Below are 22,353 nucleotides of genomic sequence, written 5' to 3'. Positions count from 1 at the left end.
GATCTCTTCACTAGGACTTCCTCACAGTCACCACTGGGAATCACCCTGTCCTGGAGACTGCTGTACAAGTGGCAGTGGCTGTAAATACAGGCATGTGAGCTTTTCTTTTTCAGTTCACAAGTGATCGTGACTTTGCTTGGCGTATTTAGTACCTGTGACCTGGTAAATGCTATTTTCATGTCTGCTTTGGTGCTGGGAAGGGTTCCCCCATAAGCTTCTCCATCCGTGTCCTCAGGCAGGGAGTCTCACAAAGTTGCTTCCTTCTGTGCTGCAGGCTGGGCTGAATGGAAACAGGGGTCTTTCCACCTGGTTGAACCATCCCTGCTGGTTGTTTTGGTTACAGGAGCAAGGAAAAAAAGTCCCCCAGACCAGTTCCAGGTGCAGCTGTGAGCTAGGGAGGTGCTGGAGGGAGAACCTAGCCAGACACCAGCAGAGCTGGGCAGCGATGCAGGCACTGGTAAATCTGGCTTGGTCTTTGAACAGGCTGATGAGAGCACTGAGAGCTGCAGCCTCTGATTTCTCTGTGTTGTTTTTTTCCTTTTCCTTTCAAAGCATTTGATTATTAATTCAGTAAATGATGAAGCATAGGGAAACATGTGCATGAGTGGCACAATTTCAGCTGCCTCACTCTCCTCAGTAACAGTGTGCACTGATGAAAGTTAACCCATGATTTTAGTTTAATTTCCTGATGAAGGGAAGCTTTAAAGTCGGTCTGTCCATCTGCTCCCCCTCCCGTCACTGACAATTCATTAAGTCCATTGCCTGGTTTTGTCCTTTCTTTCAGACAGGTTTTTCATCTCAGATCTGTGGAGCTGCTGCAATTTTTGTCAAAACAGCCATCAAGTCAGAAGGGCGTTGTGGAGATTTTTTTATTAAGGGATGCAATGAAACCTCAGCCTGTACTAGACACCAGGGAACACACATAAATGTTATGAACATCCAAGCTATAAAGAGTGCTTTAGTTGGATTTGCCACGTTATGAGACACCAGAGAGCCCACGCTGCAGGTCTCTGTGCAGACATGTAGGTGTTGCCAGGGGGATGTTCACCTCAGTCAGTTCTCTGATGTCTAATAAATGTGAGTTCATCCTGCAGCCTCACTCTAAAAGTGGCTTATGTTGCTGAGATTCACAGAAGGAAATCTTTCCATTCATGTTGGCATACCCACCAAATGTAGTTTTGGTAGCATAACAGGGTCAGCACTGTCTTGTAGGGTCTTCAGAAACTGGTAGCAACATTTGGATGTCTGGATTTTTTGCTGGAGTTGCCAGTCCATGTGCAGTTTGGCACTGTGGAGGCAGGGGAGGCTGTGCTCTGGGATTCAGCATCCTGAAGGTGGGAGCTGGGAAATGCTGCTGGAAACCTCACCTGCTGTATCACAGGAAAGCACAGACTGGCAGGTGAGCAGCAGATGGGGAGGAGAAGCCTGAGTGGGGGGTCCTGTGTCCCTGCCTCTGGGTTATTTCTGGTGCCCAGTGGCTGAGCTGCAGCTGCATGGTGGAGGTAAGAGGTTGTGGGTTGTGTCCTGGAGGTACCAGGTTGGTTTGAGCAGAGCAAATTTCACAAGGTCAGAAGTTAAATGAAGTGTTTTTCCTGGTGCTGATTAAGACAGAGGTTACCTTGGCCAGAGCTGTGTGGCTGGTGCCAGCAAACAGAGAGGGGTTTGCCTCTGGGAATGAGATTCCCATGGTCCCTGTGTCCTGCTGCAGACCCTAATACAGTGATGTACCCCCTTCCTCCCTAAACCAACAACAGCTCCTGGTTGGCACATCTTACCCAGGCTCTGGAGGTGCTGGTGTGGGTGCTCAGAGCATCTGTAAGGTAGTCTGGAGGTTATGGTGTGACCAGCTGGGCTTGGTAGATGGGTCCTATGTGGGTGTGAGATCATGTCATCACCTTGTCTCAGGGGGAAGGGAGAGACCATGAAACACCAGCCACCACCAGCTTCCCTGCAGGGATATGATGGGGTGCAAACAGGACTTGACATTCAGTGTGTTCTTGGTGAGCTGCCAAATGTTTGCATATCAGCCTGGCTTTTACTGGTAGGTGTCAATGCTTCTTTCCAGGCCTGGTTTCCACTAAAACCTGAATTCTTTGCTTTGTTGGGGTTTTTTTTGCCCCTCTTTGTCTCCTTTTTTCTTTCTTAATTCAGTGCCTTAGTAAGAACACAGCTGAAGTCCTGGGAGCCCAAACTAAACCTGTCTATTACACATGACCCGATTAGACGCCATGGTAATAAGCATTTGAATCTAAAGCTAGATTAGGCAGGGAGCAGTCTGAGGCTGGATTTGCATAGCACGCATTCCTTTTCCATAGGACGTGTTGGTAAATCTTCTGAAAGTGAATTTAGAAAGCGCTGGCATGCGTCAAGTGCTCCTGTGGATGCATGGGTTGCTCTTCTCACTGGCACTCAGCTGGGAAAAAAATGCCTGTGATTGCCTGGAAGATGTTTTTTCTCCTCTCTGCCTGCTCTCACAGCTCATGTTGCAGTCCGTGGGGAAGGGTATCTCTTGCCAGCTCTAAAAATCTGCGTTAAGGGCATTTTGAAAATTTTAGCCTGGAGAGGAGATTATTTCAGGGTGCTTTCTCTTCCTGTGACAACTCTGGCAGTAGCGGAGTGAATTTTCAGGTACCTAAATCCAATTTTCAGCTTCTTCATGCTTTCACTTCAGTGTTACAGGTCTTCTGCTGGAAAATGCTGCAAAGATTTGTTATCCAAAAGCCATTTAATTTCCTTCCCCTGTAGACAATCAGAAGATTTTGGATGATCTGAGGGTCAGTCTCTCTTTGCATTATGTCATTACCCTCTGTTTAGGCCATCCAGACTGCAGTATTATTTTGGGGCAATGGGATGCAGAGGTCAGACAAGGGAGGAAAATGTTTTCCAGTGTTTAGGGCAGTGTCTGGGCAGTGAAACCTGCAGGCTGTCTGTTCTAGGAAAGGGCTTGAGATAGAGTCATGGGTTTCAATCTCTATTTGGCTTGTTGGGCCACACTTCATTATCTGTGGTGTTGTCTGGGCAGTGTTGGAAGAGCTGACGTTCTGGTGAATGCAAAGCTGCGCCCCTGAGTGGCCTCTATCAGCCAACCCCACCGCCACTTTTGCTGGTGGAGATGTTTCAGAAGCTGCTGAAGGAATGGGAGAGTGTTTCTGGGTGTTGGGGGTGTATTTTCTCACTGCAGGGCTGGGCAGACCTGGTGTCAGTCAAATGCATTGCCCTGAAGCCATGAAGGGAGAGGAGTTTTGAAGGAATGCCACAAGTCACTGATCACCAGAGCACCTGAAGCCTTGGCCAGGTGTGAAGAGCTCTGCAGGACCCAGCCCACCCGCAGGCCTCACCTGTGTGGAGTTCTCCATCGGTCTGGATTGTGGGTAAACTGATGGGGAGAGGTAAAAATGCCATCACTCCAAACGTGTCCCCCATGCTGAGCATGACTCCAAGTGCTCTGGAACAGCCTTTGGTCAGCTGGGGTCAGCTGTCCTGGCTGTGTCCCCTCCCAACTCCTGCAGCCACGGCCTCCTCGCTGAGGAGCAGGAACGACCTTGACTCTGCGCTGCAGAGCAGGAACTACAACATCTCTGAATTAGCAACTGTAGTGCTTTCAGTTCAAAAACCAGGCAGAAACACTGCTCCCAGCACAAACCCAAAGAAAACGACCCATTTCCAGCTTGGGAAGGGGCAAGGGCTGGTTTGAGGAAGGTGAACGAGGTGGAGCGGTGCTGTGGGAGCATCTCTGCAGAGAGCAGCGTGCCAGGGTTTGGTGCTGTGTCCAGCAGGAGTGAGTGACACTGTCTGAGCCCACCCTGGGGCTGTCTGAGCCCACCCTGGGGCTGTCTGAGCCCACCCTGGGGCTCTCTGAGCCCATCCTGGGGCTCTCTGAGCCCATCCTGGGGCTCTCTGAGCCCAAGCTGTGCCTGCAGTGTCCTTGGGGAAGGTGCATCTGTGCTCCTGGGCACCTCTGAAGTGTGGTGAGTCCCACATGTATCAACACCCAGTCTGCCCTCCTGCTGCAGAGGCGATTGAATTTAAAAAATCAAACATAGTTGTGTTCTCTCAGGGTGTCTGAGCCTCTTGGGATCCCCCTTTGGTAACTTTTTCAAAGTGGTTATTTGCAATTCCTAGGTGCCTCTTTTTCTTTTCTTTTTTTTTCTTTTTTTTTCTTTTTTTTTTTTTTTTTTTATGAAAAGGGATATATTGTATTAATATCTACTACAGGGGTGGGGAGCTTGTGTTGCAGTTTGTGCCAGGTGCAGTGTAAAAACCTGTGGAGAAACCCACTCCCACATGTAGCTGTGGCAGGGATGTGGCCACTGTTGCTGTGATGTTGCCCCTCCAGGGGGTTTTCTCACTGAAATGTGGGGTGGAGAGGCTCAATTTTTGAGCAGTATATAGAAATGAAGGCAGGCAGGATGCCTGAAGCACTAGAGATGCTGTGGATGCCCTGTTTGGACTCCAAACTCTCAGGGGAAAACCAGACTTGGTTAAATCAATGCACAGAGGAAAAACTAACAATCCTGTGCATGTACTCAGTGTGTTTAAATTCGGTTTGTATTGACGCTGCTGATGCTGATACTTTCCTGGATTAAGCATTAAAATAGCCTCTATTGATTTTTAAATGTATCCCCTTGGGACCTCCACTGGGCTGACATTCCCCTCTGGAGCCTGCAGCAGGGGAAGAGGAGCCTTTTCTTGGTTCATCCCCATTCCCTCCCCTCAGTCAGAGGCTGGATAATTAGGCAATTAAAACCACGTGCCCCCATTAATGAATTGTCCTGTGAATTGCAGGTGGTGGATTTGAGCAGCTGTCCTGGAAAATCGAGTCCTGGTGGCTGGGGCTGTGCAGATCCATCCTGGTCAAAGCAGGGCTTTTGCCATAAGCTACATTGTGTTGTGGCTACATAAAATAAGAATGGTCAAGCCTTCCAGTTAATCTCAATTGTTGTGCTCCCCTGAGTTTTTTGTTTTTTCCTTTGTTTGAATGCAAACAGTATTTCAGTGAAATGTGATAAAAGTTGCTGTTTTTTCCCAGACTCGGTGAGAGCTATTTGGGATTGTGTTGTGTTTGATGTGAGCTCATATACATTTTTTTTGTGTGTTCATCTGCTGGAACACAGAGAGGTATTAGTGTCATACTGGAAGGAAAAGGAGCCAGAGGGCCTTTTCTGCCATTAGACATGTTTATCAAGGAATTCTCAACTCCAAGTTTGTACTTTAGGGGGGGAAATCACTGTAGATTAACATCAGAATTTAAAAACCTTTAAAAGGAAATCAGCATTGCAGATGGGTAGGCCAGCTGAGGGATCTGACAAGTGTGTTTTGTTTGCTCTGGGCACCTTCTGTACTACGAGTTTAATGATATCTTGAAGTTTAATGATATTTAGCCATCAGGGTCCCTTCTGGGAAGGACTCCTGTTTACAGCAGCCTTCATCCAGTTTCCATTTTAAGAGAGAAAGAAACCAGCTTGCTCCACACCACAAAATGCCTGAACACCTGTGGTTCCAGTAGCCTCATCTTAATCATGGATAGTGCTAAAAAACTCCAAACACCACCCAAAAAAAGCCCCCTGGGACTCAGCCAGTAGCTCCTTGTTGCCTTGTCGTGATGGTGGCCCCATGGCAGATGTTGCTGTGCTGATGGACTGGAAGCATCTGCTCCTGAGCTACTTGGAAACACCACTTTGTGAAGCCAAATTCAGAGGCTTTGAAAGAGGGAAAAAACCTGCCTGCCTTCAGCCGGTCTCACCCCAGGGATTACTGCTGAAATGGGGAGCAGTGAAATGGAAAGCTCAGCAGTGAGGGTTTGCATATGATAAATCACAGTCACAGCCCAAATATTCATTGGAGGAACAGGGATGAAAATAAGGGAGGAATTAAAATAAAGGAAGGTTGTTGATTGAACTGTTGTTCTCCAGGAAAAGGCTAATTGGCAAACAAATATCCTCCTCCAGTGGGAAATACAACTCCTCTCTGGCTTGCCGTGCTGCTGAGTTTGTATTAACAGCATTTGCATCGTCAAAGGGGATAGTCAGAACTTGTGATATCTGGGCTGGGCTTTACAGCTGGTATTAGCACCTTCTGGAGGTGTGGTGTGCTTTGAATGAGCAGTTTTCTCCCAAAACCAGCAGTGGAAAGGAGTGGGGCTGGCTTGGTGCTTGTGCTGGATGATAGGGATGGAGCCAGGGTGGAAGAGGATGCTCCCCCCGGGATGCTCAGCGAGGCTGTAGGAGCCTCCTGAGCTGCCCAGGGGGTCTTCTGTCCCTCTCTCTTGACTGATTTTGTCCTTGAGGGCTGCCTGGACAAGGCTTGGCATCACCCAGCCCAGACACTCCCGAAGGCTGCGTCAGAGACAAAGTTCAAATGGCACAGGACAGATTCTGGGATGCTCTTTCCTGCAAGGCTTCAGGCTTTCAGGAGAGCCTCAGGTGGGTGCTAATCCCTGAAAGGGCTGTGTCTGCCCCTTTGAGCCCCACCACAATGCAGCACTGACAGCTGCTGCCCAAAAATGAGAGCAGGGTGAGGGGAACACTGGGCCCCCTTGACCCCTCGTGATGCCTTTCTGCTGTTTCTTCTGTGTTGCCTTTTAAAACTGGGCTGGGACACAGGGAGCTCAGGGGAATGCCCCAGCATCCTTCCTGGAGAGCCCCCCCCCCCACCAGCTCTGCCTCCCTCTGTGTTCCTGGAAAGTCGCTTGGGTAAGTGTTGTGCCTGGTTTCAGAATGCAAATCATTTAAGTACATTTAAGGGAGTGATATGTGACTTGAAAATGTTTCTTCCTCCCACCAGTGCCAACCCACCCCACTTTTTTGGTTTGATTCTGCAAAAAGAGGACCACAAATCTGCCTGGTTTCTGGGAAAACGGGATGTGTGTGTCTGTAAAATTGGGTCGTTCAGCACCCTAGTGAATATCAAGAAATATATATATTTATATAGGTTTGCAAACTGGGTCTTGTCTGTGGCTTCATGTTGTTGTCCTTGTTCCTGAAATAAATGGTATTTGCCTGAGCTGATCTGCTGGAGCTCCTGTAAGAAGTGGTCTGTAGTGGTTTGGAGCATCTGGCGCCGGTGCTCAGCTTGTCACTGATGAAATTTACCCTTTTAGTGGAGAACTCATGACCTCCAGTGTTATTGTGCTACTCACCGTCTAGATGGCTGGGAAACTTCCAGCAAGGTTTGGTTTTTAATCCTCAAAAACTAAACAAACTTTTGCTGCAGCAGCATCTTTCCTGGTTGGATTGATACGTGCACTGAGCCGTGCACCACAGGGGATCCAGGGCTGTGTGGGGTTCCCTGGGCCAGCTCCTGATAGATGCTGCAAGCCCTCAGCCTTCTCCTTGGATCCAAGCTTGTCTCCATGCCCTGGCAGGAACGTCCTGCAGCACACCATCCCCTGCTCCAGACTTTTGCAGGCTTGCCAAAGCGAGCAGCGCTGCTCCGAGGATTGATTTCAGCTGGAGAGCGTTAAGACAGATCCCGTCTCACCCTGCTGTGCACCACGCTCTTCCCCCTGAAAAGTGGATTACAGAGTCAGCAGCGTGTGTGCTTCCCTTGGCAGGGCCCTCACTCGTGTGCTGGAGAGGTGACAGGCAAACCAGGCCGTGGAACTCTCACAGCACGCTGGAGGTTGTTGCCCTTTTCCCTGAATAGCATCAACACCTCCAAGTGGGAGCCCCATGCAGACACATACAAAAAAAGTCTCTCCCAGCACTTTTGATAGGTGTAAGTTTAAAGTGGAAAAAGAAGGGCTTTTCTGGTGCTTTACAAATTTGTGAAACCATGTCTTTCCGTCACTGTCTCTGTAATAAACTCGGTGTAATTTTTCTTGCTGCACCCTGCATGTGACCATCAAGCCTCCGAAGCTCATCTGCCCTTGAGCTGAGCAAAATGTTTTCTTTCGAGACAGCAGGCCCAGATGTATGCTTCAGGATGTGACAAATGCCACAATGAAAGGAAAGAATAGAAAGAGGAGGTGACACATTTTAGGCAAGCACTGGGTTTTTGATGATGCTGGCAGATGGGGCTTTGCTGGAGTGAGCAGAGAGCCTGTGGCTGCAGCCATCTCCTCATGGCATCACGGACAGTGTGCTGGTGGCCTTCAGGTACCAGGTAGCCCAAGCAAGGTATGGAGACACAAAACACTCTTTTTCTTGTGTTCATGGAGTATAATAGGATTTCTGGGATGAGGGGTAATTCAGGATTTGGCGGGTTTTATTTATAAATGCACGAAATCCAAGTCTTTGAGATTTGCTTGTGCTGAGAATCACAGCTCTTGTGATGCAGTAGTGATGAGTCAGGCTCCTCCTGGCAGCTGCATCATGAAAAAGGTCCTGTTCCCATCCCTTCTGGGCTGCTGTTTTGAAAGTAGATGGATGGAGAAAAAACAATCAATAGTTTAAAGCCTTTTAGCTGAATGTGTTGGGCTTTTTGCCCCTTCCTGACGTTATGCACTGATTTCCACCAAACACAAACATTGCTCCCTGTACAGCCTGTGCCCGACAACAGCTTTACTCTGGAGAAAGGGGGTTTTGGAAATCAGAGTTTATGGCCTAAAAATCATTCTGGTTGCTTTAAACAGGAGCAGCTGTGCTGGGGATAGCAGCACCATGCTCAGCATGGTGGAGGTGCTGGTAGTGGGCTCAGATCCTTTAAGCTTCTGTGTTGGAGGGAAGGCGATTCTATTTCTGGGCATTTCATCCATGCAGGAGCTCAATGTCAAACCTTTTATTTTTGAAAATGAGCAGTGCTTTGACCCACCCCCTACCCCCCTCAGTAAAAAGTGTTCCCATGTGCCAGCTCTGATGCAAATGTGAAATGGAGGAGCACTTCTCTGAAGAGGGATGTGCTGGTGCCTCTTGGATGGGCAGAGCACCATGAACACACTCTGGAAGGCTCACAATCAGACCCAAGAAGAGGTTGGGTTTCTGAGTGGAGCCAAGGAAGGTGTTGCATGTCTTAGGTCTGTAAGGTGAAAAATTAAAAAGGTGCTTTGGTGCTTCTCAGGGAATGCTGCAAATGTACAGCCGATCTGAAAAATGTGGGAGCATCCAGTTTTTGTTGCTGTGGAGGTCTGTATGTGACTTACAGGGTAGGAAAAATTATCTAGAATTGTTTATTTAAAAAAAATTATGCAAGTTATCTTGTGCTGTGCCCTGTTCTGGGTGTTGAATTCATGCAGAGAAACCCTAAGGGAAGATGAGCATTGCTTGGTGGTGGGGTGGGACAACAGCAGGGCAATGCCAAATTCCTGCTTTCTAAATGCTGAGAAAAGGGGTCCAGGACAGCTGGCTCTAACACTTGGTGACACTGATGGTGTCTTCCTAAAGTCCTTGCTGAGGCCAAATGCCTCCCAACCATCACCAGCCAAGGAGGTCAATTCTCAGTGACGGATGAGAGTTGGAATATTTCCATTTTTTGGGAGTATCCCAGGCTGTGCTGAAGCTCTTGCAGAGTAAAGGCAGGCAAAGCTTGACACGGCCCAAGATGCTGAAATTGGTGAGCACATGGCAGAGATGGTCAGTGAACGCTGTTACACTTGCAGCAAAACCACTCCCTCCTTGTGCAAGGTGCTGGAATAAAGCTCCACATTCAGAGAAAGAGCTCGCTCAGGATCTTGCATCCTCATTTCGGGAGGGGAGCCAGGAAAACAACAAGCTAATATTCATGTTTGAGGATTTAGCTCCTGGCTCCTGGGTGGGTTTGGAGGAGGAGGGTGTGAAGGGGAGCGTGCACACTCCTTTGCATATGTTTGTGCCCTTGTTGGGTATTTTTAGGCTGCAGACCGCAATGCTGCAATACCGGTGCTGGCTCCCAACCAGCTGGTTGGGGCATCGGTCACAGACAGGCTTTGGCAGCTCGTTGCTCCACGAAGTTTAATTTAGCTTGCTGAGGAGGCTGTTGAATATGCAAGTGGTAATTGCTGCTCTCCTTTCCTTAAAGCAAAGGCGGAAGCTACACCAGGGTCCAATTTTCTCCTAATGACTGATTTCATTTAAACACTGCTCAGGGCAATGTAGGCTTGATGCTTTTCTTCTTAGGGCTGGGGAGAACTAAACTCCTATCTCTGTATCACTGAGCCGGGTGGCCTCCATCCCTGCTGGTTGCACACATGAGCTGAGCTCCTTCTCCTCCTTCTCTTCAGTCTGGGTTTCCAGTTTTGAGCCCATCACACACACATTTTCAGCCTTGTTTCTGTGAAAACAGAGTTGTTTAGGAATGATTCAGCCCCATCAGTCCTGCCTTGAGATTTGGGCTTGGCTACAAGTTCCTTCAGTGACCCATCCCAACCCATCTTCCCTGGCTCTGTTCATACAGGGGCAATTAAGCTTAATTTATTCAGGCCTACTCAATAGTAGAGGCCAGAAGGCACCATCAGATCACAATCTGACTTAAATTTATTGATCTAATTAGCGGTCAAAGGTACAAGCAGGAGGTGGGAGCAGGACACTTAACATATGATGCTGCATAGAACATGTCCCTTCTGTTCTCCTCAACACAAGCCTCCAGATTGCCAGGGGCTGCTGCTTTTTCTTCTTGAATAACCAATTTCTGCAGGATTTGCAGGGGAGGAGGCTGTGTAGCTGGACTTTGTTCTGATGATGCAAGCTGTGCTGTCTGCAGCTCCCAGAGACCTGCCAGGGAGCTGTGTTTTGATTTTGATCCATCATGTCAATGAATATTCATCAGCCTTCTGAAGGTTTAATGCTATTTGCCTGGTAGCTAACATATTCCCTCCCTAACCTTTTTTTAGCCTTGGTTGCTAATAACCTACAGCCCACTCAGTCTACGTTATAGGGTGGTTTGGTTTTTTAAATTGTTTATAGATGAAAATGAAGAACCTCAATAGCTCCAGAGCTGGAAGCAGCTCAAAAGTGCCTTGTCTTGGTTGCTATATGGCTGTCTGCTCTAAACCCTAAAATAAAACCTTACCTTTTGGTCTGTCATTCAGACTCCTCATAAAACATTGTCAGGAGTGAATATCTCTGAAGAGCAGATGTTGTTCTGATAAAAGCTTTCCACAGGTTTTTGTAAGCCCAAGTCAGAGCTTGGAGGTAGCAGCAGGTTTCAAGGACGAGGTCGACATGGTGTTGAAAAGGGGATGGAGAATGCCCTGTGGAAGAGTTGGGTCTGTTTGCTCCAGACCAGCTCCTGGAGCAGGATCAGGGTCAGACACTGCTTTGGGAATGGTGTGGCTGTACCCATGGAATGACCAAGTGACCAAACTGCACATCTGAGGACCCAGTGTAGGTTGGGACAGAGCTCCCGCGCAGGGCACAAAGCTCTGGGCAGCCACCAGCATCTCCCTTTGCACCCTGCTCCATGTGGCTCTTTAAAACTCAAATCTGCAGTGTTTTCTCCCGTGTTGGAGTGGACAGAAATCCGTGTGCCTTTGGCTTTTTGTTTCCCTCCCTTTTTTAGGCGAGAAACTCGGCAGCAGGTCCCCAAACCCTGCTGACACCGAGGGGATGCCAGCAGGCGGCTGCTAATGGATTTGCTGCGGTGCTGGCTGCTGGGGAGCCGTGATGAGAGAGCTTTCATGGCAGCTGAAATTCCTCCAGCGGCTGCATATTTCTACATCCAAGATGTAAAAAATGTGAAATGAGATTTGGGGCCCTTCAGGAAGGGGGGGACTCTCCAGGCTAGGCACAGAGCAATTGCACAGCCTGGGATTATCCTGCGTGAAGATCCAATAGCTGTTTCCCATCGCTGTGGTTCAGCAGATGATTACACCATGTGCTAAAAACGTGCCATCGAGATCATTTCAAGGGTCAAATCCTCTGTTAAAGAACTGTGGGTAGAGCCTGGGTTTTCTGCAAGGTCCCTGCTTTCAGAGGGCAGTGTTTGCCATGCTGTGGTGGTGCAGGGTCTCACCCCAGGTCTGACCCCAGCCCTGGCTCTCCACAGGGTACAGCAGCTGTTTATTCTGCTGTATAAATCCATAGTTGGAGGGAATGGCAGGCTCCAGGGAGATCAGACACTCCTTTCTAAATGCTGACCTTTTTCCCCCGAGTCTCTTCATAGCTTTGTTAATAAATCTGAGTCATCCATATTTCAACCTTGGCTGTTTGTCCAGTCTCTTAACATCTCAGTGTCTTGTTTCGCAGAGATAAAATATGTGGGTGTGTAACTTTGTAAGACAAATGTTTAGGCTTTGAAAGATTCCCTACTTTGCTGGTTGATTTTTCTCATTAGAGTGTTTCTGCACACTCCTCATTCCTCATTGGTGACCCTCCTCTTGTGTCGCTGACTTGAGAGTCCCAATTTTGGGGCAGCTTTTGCCTGGTCCTTGCTGTCATTAGGCAGGCAGGACACATGGTTCCTGCCCTGAGCTTTGCCCCCAGCCAGTTTCAGAAATCAGCAAAACCCAAGCAGTGCTGGGGCGAGCGATGCTCGACGTCAGCACTGCTTAGGAAAATCTGAGCTACCGGCACCGTGTGATTTTTATCAGCTGAAATCGCGTCTTGTAAATATTTACTGGAGCTGCAAGTAAGGTTTATCTAATTAAAGCCAAGTAAAACTTTCCATGAAAAAGAGCTGCCGTACCAGGGGTTGCTGGTGGATGTTTAGGGACACGTTTAAGAGTTGGGAGAAGCGTGCAGGATATTTTTTCAGCTCTGCTGCTGTCTTTAGCTCGGGGCATGCTTAACCACATGAGGTCTTCAAGGATTGAATCACCCATGGTGGGGACCTGGTGGCCCCAAGCACATCCAGCTGTTCTGACGGCAGTCTCCTGAATTTTCCATACCTCTGGCATGAGGGGATATGAGGTGTGGGTATGAGGGGGGCTGGCCTGGCTGCCATGGCACGGGGAGGTTGTTGCAGATTTGCTGGGATTGGCAACAGTGGTGGGGCCCAGGACTCATCCCACGGGGACAGTGGTGTGACCCCTGCCGCTGCCAGCTCTGGCACGAGGCAAAGCAAATCCATCTTTTTAATTTGCGTGGTCGTCAAGGTTGCCAGGACTGTAAACGTCAAATCTGAGCAGAAATATTTGGCATGAAAACTGTCTCTGCTCTTCCCTTCGGTGCCGAGCGCGTGGGTGGCTCGATTCCTCCTCCCACCGCGGGACGGGAGCGCAGCTCTGCGGGGCGGCTGCTCGAGCCTCCGCTCTTCTCTTCCCCGCAGGATCTAGTGCCCAGGAGGGAGGGACACAGAGGACTGTGGCCATGGCCCCGAGGAAGAGGAGCGGCCGGGGGATCTCCTTCATCTTCTGCTGCTTCCGCAGCAGCGACCACCCCGAGATCACGTACCGGCTGCGCAATGACAGCAGCTTCGCCCTGCAGACCATGGAGCCCTCGCTGCCCATGCCACCGGTGGAGGAGCTGGATGCCATGTTCACCGAGCTGGTGGTGAGTAGGATACTTCTTAATTTCAGTTTGAGTTTTCGGGTTTCTCCCCCTTTCCACTCAACCCCCTCTTTGCGGTCTCCCCAGCCTTGGTTTTGAATTTTCAGGCAAACTTTGTCGTGAAGGGAGGCTGCTGTTGCTGGACCCTGAGCTCTGCTCCACCCTGAAGTCCTGCCACTTTGGGGTGGTCTCTCTTATTAGAAACTCTTAATTTCTTACAGCAGGGGGTTGGGTCCAAGCTGGTAAAGCAGAATGTTCCCTATAGGTGCAAAGTGACTTTACTTGCTGGGCACTCAGCTTCACAGAAATTGTCAGGTGTGGGCTACACTGAGATTTGGAAAGTCAAGATATTGTTTCTTTATCCCTTGGTTCCAAAACTTGAAAAAACACGGATTAAGAAAAAAGTTGACAGCCAAAAAAAGCTTTAATTTCCTTTAAGTAAAAACATTTTGGTGTGGTACTTTGGATAGTGTTCTAATTTGAGTTCATTCAGCAGTGAAATGAGGTTTTCCTACAGTGCTTGGATGCATAGAGGGAGCTGGGAATTATGTCACTGGTCAGTCACAGCTCAAGGTACAGCACATCCCGTTAGATGCCAGGCAGCTTGGACCTGTTGAGCTGGGCCTCTTGGTAGAGGAAAGCTCCAGGTTGTACTATAAAAGCTGGTTTTGCCAAGACATCCTCCAAGGGCAGGATATGGCAGTGCAGCACAGTGGGGATGAAGTGTCTCTGCAGCAGGACTCTTCTGGTCAGGTTGGGTTTGTTCAGCTGAAGTGGCTGCTTCCGTCCCAACTTATTTTCCACTGGTAACTTGGCTAAATCAGGTTTTCCTGGGAAAATTCTTTCCCATGGATCACTTTTCTCATGCCCCAGCCAAAGGTTTGTTGCGCTGAAGAGGGCATCTCTGGAGGTGCATTTGTTGGAGCCCCACCAAGCCTGTGTACCTCACCTCAACCCAGGATTTTCAAAACATCTCTTCCAAGATGATGGAAAAAAACTCATCCAGATGTTTTGTACAGTGGCAGTGCCACAGGGAACCTCTGTGTGTGCAGCAAGGCAGGAGCCAGTCCAGCCTGGGACACACCCTGGTGTGCCCCCTCTGCTCCCCAGTCCTTCTCCATGCTGTGGAGATTTTCAGTTATTTTTCCCCAGCCAAGGGTGAGGAAAAGGCCCGGAGGCAGCTGCTGCTCCAGGGCATGCTGGCAGCAGGAGCCACGCTGGCTCCCTGGGGACTGAAGCCAGGCAGGGAGAGGGACAATGGATGCCCACCCTGCTCCCACACAAGTGGCTACAACCCCCTGGCTCCCCAAAAAACCCAGCAGGCAGATCTCTACCCAGACCAGCACTGGGAGGGAGGGAGAAGCCAAGCCCAAGAAGGCAAAGTCCCATTCAGGAGAGTGAAGTTGCAAATTCCACCCCCCATCCTTACAAGGGCTCCTTTGCTCTCTGTAACCTGTTGGTGTCGGGTATTAAATTTCAGCATTAGTTAAATGGTTTGGAAAGTATCCCACTGTTCCTGTACAAACCCACTGTGTAACATTTGGAAGGGAGACAGGGAAAGCACTCAGAGGTGCTGGGCTGATCTTTACGCCTGCGGGAGCCCGATGCCATCGTGCCCAGCCCTCCTGGGTGGGATGGGTTGTGCCTGCCCTGTGGGACTGAGGCTTCCTCCAAAGTCCTTGGCTGTCTCAGCCCATTGGGTTGAGGGAAGTTAAAGGGGTTGGAGGGGATCTGGAGGCTTTGCCAGCTGGAGTTGGTCCTTTGCCAAATCTTCTCTTGCAGATTAATTGTGACTTTTCTGCCCCGCTTGTTGGCATCGTGGATCAGAGTGGGAGGGATGGAGGATTTCAAGCCTGGGATAGGGGGTATCTTTGGGGACATTGAAGCAGTGGATTTGGTCTCTTGGCATGGACAGTCCTCCCACAGACACAAACAAGAGTGGGATCCCTGCTTTGCAGATCCCAGCCTGCTGCTTACATCAGAGGGTGAAGTCCCTTTCTTTTTGGAGCCATCCTGTAATATATTCTCTGAGCTTTGTGTGTTTTTAAGTGTGCCTTGTTGATCTGAGGCAGGAAACATCCGTAGTGTGAGAAATTGGTGATTGTCCCATGCCAGCAGCACAGGATGAGGGCCTGAGTTGCAGAGGGACGTTGAGCAGCTGTGACTCCAAGGTCAGCTAAAGGCTTGGGCTGCTCTCCCAGTGTCTGTTTTTTGGCCTGTTTTGTGTTAGAGGGACAATTTGGATTTTAATTAGGATAGGCAAATAGAGAATAGATAAATAGTCAGGGGTTTATTCTGTGTCTGTGCAGGTGTTTTTCACTTAGTTGCAGTAGGAACAACAGGGAAATGGAATTTATTTTTTTTTATTTTTCTTTTTTGCCTGGGCACAAATTTCAGCAATAAGAAATGCCTGATATTCATCCCAGACTGCAGGGACGATGCTCCCTGTCCCAGCCAGGCATATGCAGCAGCCAGGGGCTTTTCCCTGGTTCAGGGCAGATGCAGATGTTGTTGTTGTGGTCAATGACTGATCACCACTTCCTCCCAGAGGAACCTTTTCCCTTTCTCTGCCTCTCCCCCAGCCTGGTCTGAATGGGTTTTGTTGCAGCATTGTTGGGATGTCGCTCAAGCAGGCACCGGCCCTGTCTGAAAGGCTTTTCTTTGTCCCCTGTCCTGCCGGGGCTCCGGCCAGGCTCAGCCACCCAGGGAGGAGCAGGTGCTAGCAGAGAGGCACAAACAAAAGCAGAGTATTTCAGCAAGATTTACTGATTTGCAGCTCCTCTGCTCTGGGACGATGCTTTATGATTTTGTGCAGCTTTCTGTGCACAGCACCGCCATGTCCTGCAAGCTTGGGTACGTGGTGTTTGCATCCTGAGGCTCGTGCAGAGGTGTGGTACCTGCCAGGCAGCATCCCTTGGATTTCAGGAGTTTCAGGAGCCATCATTCCTCCCATAGGACACATCAGGAGGATCAGTGATCACTGTGCCCCTGAGAGGAGGAAGTCGGGGCTTGCACGAACTGCCTGCGAACCAAGAGAACAAAGCTGTGCCATCTGCCACAGCTTCTTTCAAGAGGCTCCTGCGTATCCAGGCTAACAATACAGCATTTCTTCAAAGGCTGAAATCTTGCTTGCACGCTCAGAGAAAGCACTTGCAAAGCTCCACATAATGGTGCCATATGGTAGATCTTGCCATAACAATCCTCTCTATTTTCCGCCAGCAACTAGACTTTCCACCAGATGGGTGAATGGCTGATGTCCTTTATATCTGCTTAACACTCCTTGTCACTCCGAGGCTTGTAATGAAACTCTCTGTGTGTGGTGGTGTGCACAGGGCAGGGGGGCTGGGATGGTTGATTTGGAGAGGAAAGGAGGAGCCCCAGCATGACCCAGGACTCCTCTCTGCCTCTCTTCACAGTGGGGTGGGTCACGGTGGCATCTCCATCCCCGCAGAGTCAGAGTGATGCTCTGGTGGCTCCTCAGATAGCTGAGATGCTCAGAGGAGCTGCTGAGTCTGGTGTTCTTGCCCCTGAAGCACAAGATGCTGCCTCTCCCTGATCCCACACCCTGCTCCCAGCCTGCATCCCTGCTGCTGGAGGGATAGGTTCAGAGGAGATGCTGCCCCAGACATTCCTCAACATTTATCCGCCCCAGGCTTTAAGGAAATTCCATTTACTGCTCCCAATGGGGCTTTGCAGCCTTTTCACTTCTGAGTTAGTGATGCAGAAGAAATTAGAGCAACCTCCATCCAGCCCTGCATCCTGCCTGTGATGTGCAGCAGGCTGTTTTTAGCCTGTGAAACCAGAGCAGGTAACCTTCCCTGGGTCCCTCTGCCCAGATTCCAGCAGCTGACAAGTTTTTGGGATTTGGGGAGGTGAATGGCTGTGTCCCCAGCCCCCAGACTCAGAGTGGGTGCAGGCCTCTGCCCACTGATGTTGCCTGGGCTTTATGCCTTCCCCTCACATGGAAGACGGCTGTATCCCCTCCCTGCTGCTTTATGAAGTAGTGGAAACTTGTGAGCCTGAGGAACAATAAAAAGGTCTCTGGCAGCTTATAAGATTTATCACAGCATTTGTTGTTGCTGTACTTGGGGCAACTAATGCATTTCATGCGAGCTGCTCTCTGGATGCTATCAGGATGTAGTCAGGAGATGGTACCCCCTGTCACAGACATTAAATCTGTTGCCTTTGAAAGGCTTTGTGGTGGTCGATGGGTCTGTGACTCATGATGTGCAGTGCTGGGGCAGGATTCTCCATGCACAACTGTCCCTTGGAGCTGTGCCTTCCCTTCCTCTTGGCATGCTGGGGTGATGCCTGTTCTGTATGCTGCTTGAACAGGGAGCATATAAACGTGAGGAGAAGTGGTGATGTGCCCAGCATGAGCACTGCAGTGTGTCAGTAACAGCTCTGGCTTGGGAACTCATTGCTAGTGATATCCAGTTGTACTCAGGAACTTCAGTAATGTGCTTTTCCCCCCCGGTTTCTAATCCAATAAGGAGAAAGTATGAGGTTTTGGACTTTGCAAAACAACACGGCTTTTAAGTAGCAGCTGAGGGATCAGCTGCAAAGCCAAGCTTTGCATTTCATGCTTGCAGGTCAGCTGCTGTATTTTGCAGCCTGGTCCTTCCAGCATTAAGGACATGAGGATTTTGAGAACTGCTGAATGGTGGCCAAAGCCATTTCCCCTATATCTGCAAAGGAAAGCATGTGGTTGGTGTCTGGAAAAAAGGACAATTGCAGTAGCCCTTGTGTCCTGGGCAAGCCACCCCTTTCTGCAGAGTCAATTCAGAGCCAGATGCTGAGCATGGAGCTCCTGACCCCATCCCACTGCTGTCTCCCAAAGCCAAGCTCCCTTGGCTTATGAATCACTTTTAAGAACCAAATGATTGGTGATATCTGTTTTTAAATTCACTCTGCAGGGATCCATGTGCCACACGGACACTTCTACCAGGCTGCCCAGTTTTTGTTTCTCAGATGTGAACAGTCTGGATCTGCCGGGCTCCCATCCCAGCCCAGTGCTCACGGTGCTTGTTTTCATCACCTCGTGTTGTTAACACCCTCCCAGATAATCTCTAAATGCACCTTTTGATAGACAAGCATCTGATAGACAAGTCACACACCTACTCAGTCAGAAAATAAGGGTTTTCTGCCTACATGTGTTCCCTGGACCCAAATGAACCAATCCACCAAGGAACGCTGTATTTCAGCAGAAACAGCCCTGTAATTGCAGTATCTGTTACTGCTACAAACCAGCGTGGGGGCTTGCCCAAAAAATGTGCTGTTCCCAAGCCCTGATTTTACAAAGGAGCCATGTTACAGCACAATGTGAATCTCAGCTGAAGGCAGAGAGCGCATAAGGAACCCCTTTGTTTCCAGGAGAAGTACAAGTGGAGTGGAAAAACAATATAGTCTACCTGCTAAATGCTTTCCACTTTGCACTTCGTAAAAGAGGAGGCCACATCCCTGGGAGATGCCTGGCCAGCTCATTTGGTAACGCATGGGTGACCTTAATTGAGGCATTTAGGTTTTTGGCTTGCACATGATCTCAGTGTTTCTGGCACAGGTCACCATGGAGGGTACCAGCCTCTTTGGACAGGGAATCTGCTCCAGCAGCAGTCTTCTTCTGACTGCTCACTGGTGGGGTGGTGTTGCTGGAGTTATGAGCAGGATTGGACAGCAGATGAGTTGTGCTCTATCACCATCCTCAGCTGGAAGCATTCCTGCTGGGAATTGCCTGTGCCTGCCTTGTTTCCAGTTGCAGATACAAGTGGAAGCTGTCCATGCTGCTGTAGTATCTGCTGTTGGCAGTCTGGGTGTTCCTCAGCGTGGGAACATCACCAAGGTCAGCTTTTGGCAGCTGAGGTTTTCACAGGCCTGCAGGGAGGATCCTGCCTGAGTGCCCAGCGATCCTAATTCCCATGAACTCCAGTGTTCTGATCAATACTGTTATTTACAGGGATCAGCTTCCCTTTCCCAACCACACCCAACACCTATTAGACAGTCTGTGCTTACATCCTTGTGCTTGACATCTTTCTGCATGTCATAACCTGAAATCATAGAAATCACAGAGTGGTTTGGGTTGGAAGGGACCTTAAAGATCATCTCATTCCATGCCATGAACATCTCATCCTGCCATGGACAGGGACACTTTCCACCAGACCAGGTTACCCCAAGTCTCATCCAGCCTTGGTCAGAAGGAACCTCCTCTCAGGGTGACCCTTTGCACCTGAATAAGCTCTTAAAATTGCCATTAGGGTGCCAGGTGTGTCTGAAGCCAGACCTGTGGGGGATGAGGACTTGTCCCACCCAGATGTCCATTTCCATCCTCCGTTGCTCCATCAGCATCAGGCTATAGCTGGCTTCTGCTTCCCGTGGCTGCACTCTTTAGGTCCCACAAACAGAGTGGTACCTCTTGGGAAACTTTCAGGATCAAGCTGGTGTGGGGCTTGGTAGTCTCTATTTCCATCCAGCCCCCTTTTGAAACCCTTCCCAGAGCATTATTTGGGGGAACCTTGGCACGGTTTAGCCCCAGACCAACCATCCACAGTGTTCCTACCCAAACATCCCTGTCAGGCAGGGGACAACTGGAGCCACTCTTGACCCATTGGCTTGATTTCCAGCTTGAGCAGCTCCCTGGGGTGCCAGCAGCAGAAGCAGTGTAAAATCTGACTGGGAAGAGAGCTGCTGCTTTGGTTCTTCTGTAAAGAGGTGAGATGTTCACATCTGAAACCTTACTTATTTTCCAGCGCTGTGCTTTATTATGGTAGGAGGTGCACCCACCAAAGGACAGCCATCCCCAGCTCTGGTTGATTGGATTGAATCCATTTGAGCTGTCACAGTAAGAGATAATAGGCTGAGACATATTTTTGTTGTTTTTTCAGGGTGTATGTACAATTGTGTGGAAAAGGTGTGCTGGTGATGCACCTGCAGGGCTTCTAGATCTGAGAGTGCTCTGCAGGGTGAAACTGTGTAGATCAATAACTCAGGCTGGAAAAGTACCCTGGGTTAATTAAAATGGCAGAAAGGTTTTCCAGATGAGGTCGGTGAAAAGGTCACAGAAGGCTGAGTTCAATCAATAACATTCAAAAAAAAAGTGTATGTGAAGTTATATATATATATATATATATATGATAACAAAAAAGGAGAAACTAAGTGGATACCTCTCTTAAAATACACTAATATTGAATTATGAGCAGCTTTGAAACCTTTTGCCTATTAAAATAATTAATTGAAGTAAAATATTAAAGCATTAAATACTGTCTGCCCCAGTTAGGTGTTTGAACTGATGGGAAAATGCATCAAGTGCAGCTGGAGTTTATTGAAGGGCTAAATCAGCTATTGATGGCCATAATCTTTCCTGCAGAAGAAGGAAGGAATATATATTTTATTTATGTCTGTCCAATGTGTTCAGGTCAATAACTGAGCAGGGTGGGTTGGGGTCTTTCTGAGACGAGGACGAAAAATTCGTTGTGGGAGGAGGTTAACTAGGCATGAGCACTTTGAAGGGCTTCTGTTATTCCTTGTTGCTGCTACTCATTCGCTTGGCTGCGAGCAATTTCCTTTATCCAGGAAATTCATTACATGATAAAGGCAAAATGAATAATAATCTTTTATCTGTTATGCTTATTCATTAAGAAATATGAATAGTCGATTTTTGTTCATGTTCTGTAATTGCAGCTGCAAGTTGTCATGGAGAAATTAAAAATACGCAGTGATAACATTAGCAGGGGTTGGCTTGTCTGAGGAGGTGTTTTTAAGCTCTCAGGGTACTGCTGCTGAAAAGAAGTGTGCTGAGGAGGAGGCATTTTTTTTAGTGATAATAAAAACAAAAGACTTTAAAAAAAACAAACCCTGAGACAAATCTGCATACACTGAGAATTGTAGTTGCCTAAATAAAGCTGCAGCTGGAGGATCTCTTCCTGCGGCACAGGGTGTGGAGGCGGGGGTTGTTTGTAACAGCCGCTGATTAATAAGTACTAATATGTCTTTTTTTTTTTTCCAAGAAAACAGCTTAAAAAGAAAACAACAAGCAGAGTAGGGTGTGTTCTGAGGCAGGGCTTTGCTGAAGGCAGCAGGGCCGGCAGTGGAAGCAGCAGCTGCTGCTCTGGCCGCGCGGGCAGCGCCGGCCGGCAGCGGAAAAACATGAGATGAGGAACGGGGGGAAAAATGCTGATTGCCATTTCCCCTGACACCACAGCGTTCTGGGATAAATCAAATTGATGAACTTGGAGAAGAATGCCTGGAAGAGAGTGAAAAAGCAATATGACCCCTGAGAAAGGAAGGCGGTGCAGGCTTCAACAGGCCATTATTTATTGGCTTTTTAATTCCTATACTGGACCCCTTAATGCCGAACGTTGCCAAAAAGTTCACGCTTTGTTTTTTCCTTCTATTTTTTTCCCAATTTTTTTGAACAGTCTTGTATCTCTCTCATGCTTCATTTGATGATGCAAGAGATCTCATCTTTATGTGCTATAACCTTGCTTACAGAGGTTTCTAAACTCTGTGCATCCATCCACCAGGAGTAAATTCACTTGCTGTTTATTATGTTGGTCATTTATTGATCCAGTGACATCTTTCTGTATATATATTCATATATATATTTATATGTGTGTACACACATATAAGTAAATCCAGAGAGAGAGAGAAGTTGTGGATGCCTCATCCCTAGAAGTTTTAAAGCCAGGTTGGATGGGACTTGGAGCAGCTTGGTCTAGTGGGTGGCATCCCTGCTAACAGTGAATGGATTGAAACTAGCTGATCTTTATGGTTCTGCCCAAAATAAGCTTTTCTATCATTCTATAAACATATATATATATGTGTATACAAACCCAGCACAAAACAGCAAATTTTATATAGTAATTATTTCAGTTATGGCAATGGGTGACCCCCAGTGCTCCACCATGTGCTACACTTACACAATTTATCAGCCAGAGAGGTGCATTGGATTTAAAGGTTTTTCATCTGCTTTTCTTACAGCCTTACAGTACCTTCTTACAGTAAGGGTATATTGGAGTTG

General features: G+C 48.5%; 1 protein-coding gene across 1 annotated transcript in view; it reads left to right on the top strand.

Moving 5' to 3' along the window:
• Positions 1–22,353, top strand: part of DAAM1 (dishevelled associated activator of morphogenesis 1) — a 90,266-nt gene that overhangs the window by 24,298 nt on the left and 43,615 nt on the right. The window contains exon 3 of the mRNA XM_058853138.1: positions 13,120–13,343. Within this exon, the coding sequence (XP_058709121.1) occupies positions 13,161–13,343 (183 nt within the window). The 5' untranslated portion in view covers positions 13,120–13,160. The remainder of the gene's footprint in view (positions 1–13,119; positions 13,344–22,353) is intronic.

This window comes from Poecile atricapillus, chromosome 1 (genome assembly GCF_030490865.1).
Source record: "Poecile atricapillus isolate bPoeAtr1 chromosome 1, bPoeAtr1.hap1, whole genome shotgun sequence".
Lineage (NCBI taxonomy): Eukaryota > Metazoa > Chordata > Aves > Passeriformes > Paridae > Poecile > Poecile atricapillus.
Note: the sequence above shows the minus strand (reverse complement) of the source record. Positions and strands in the feature narration are given on the sequence as shown.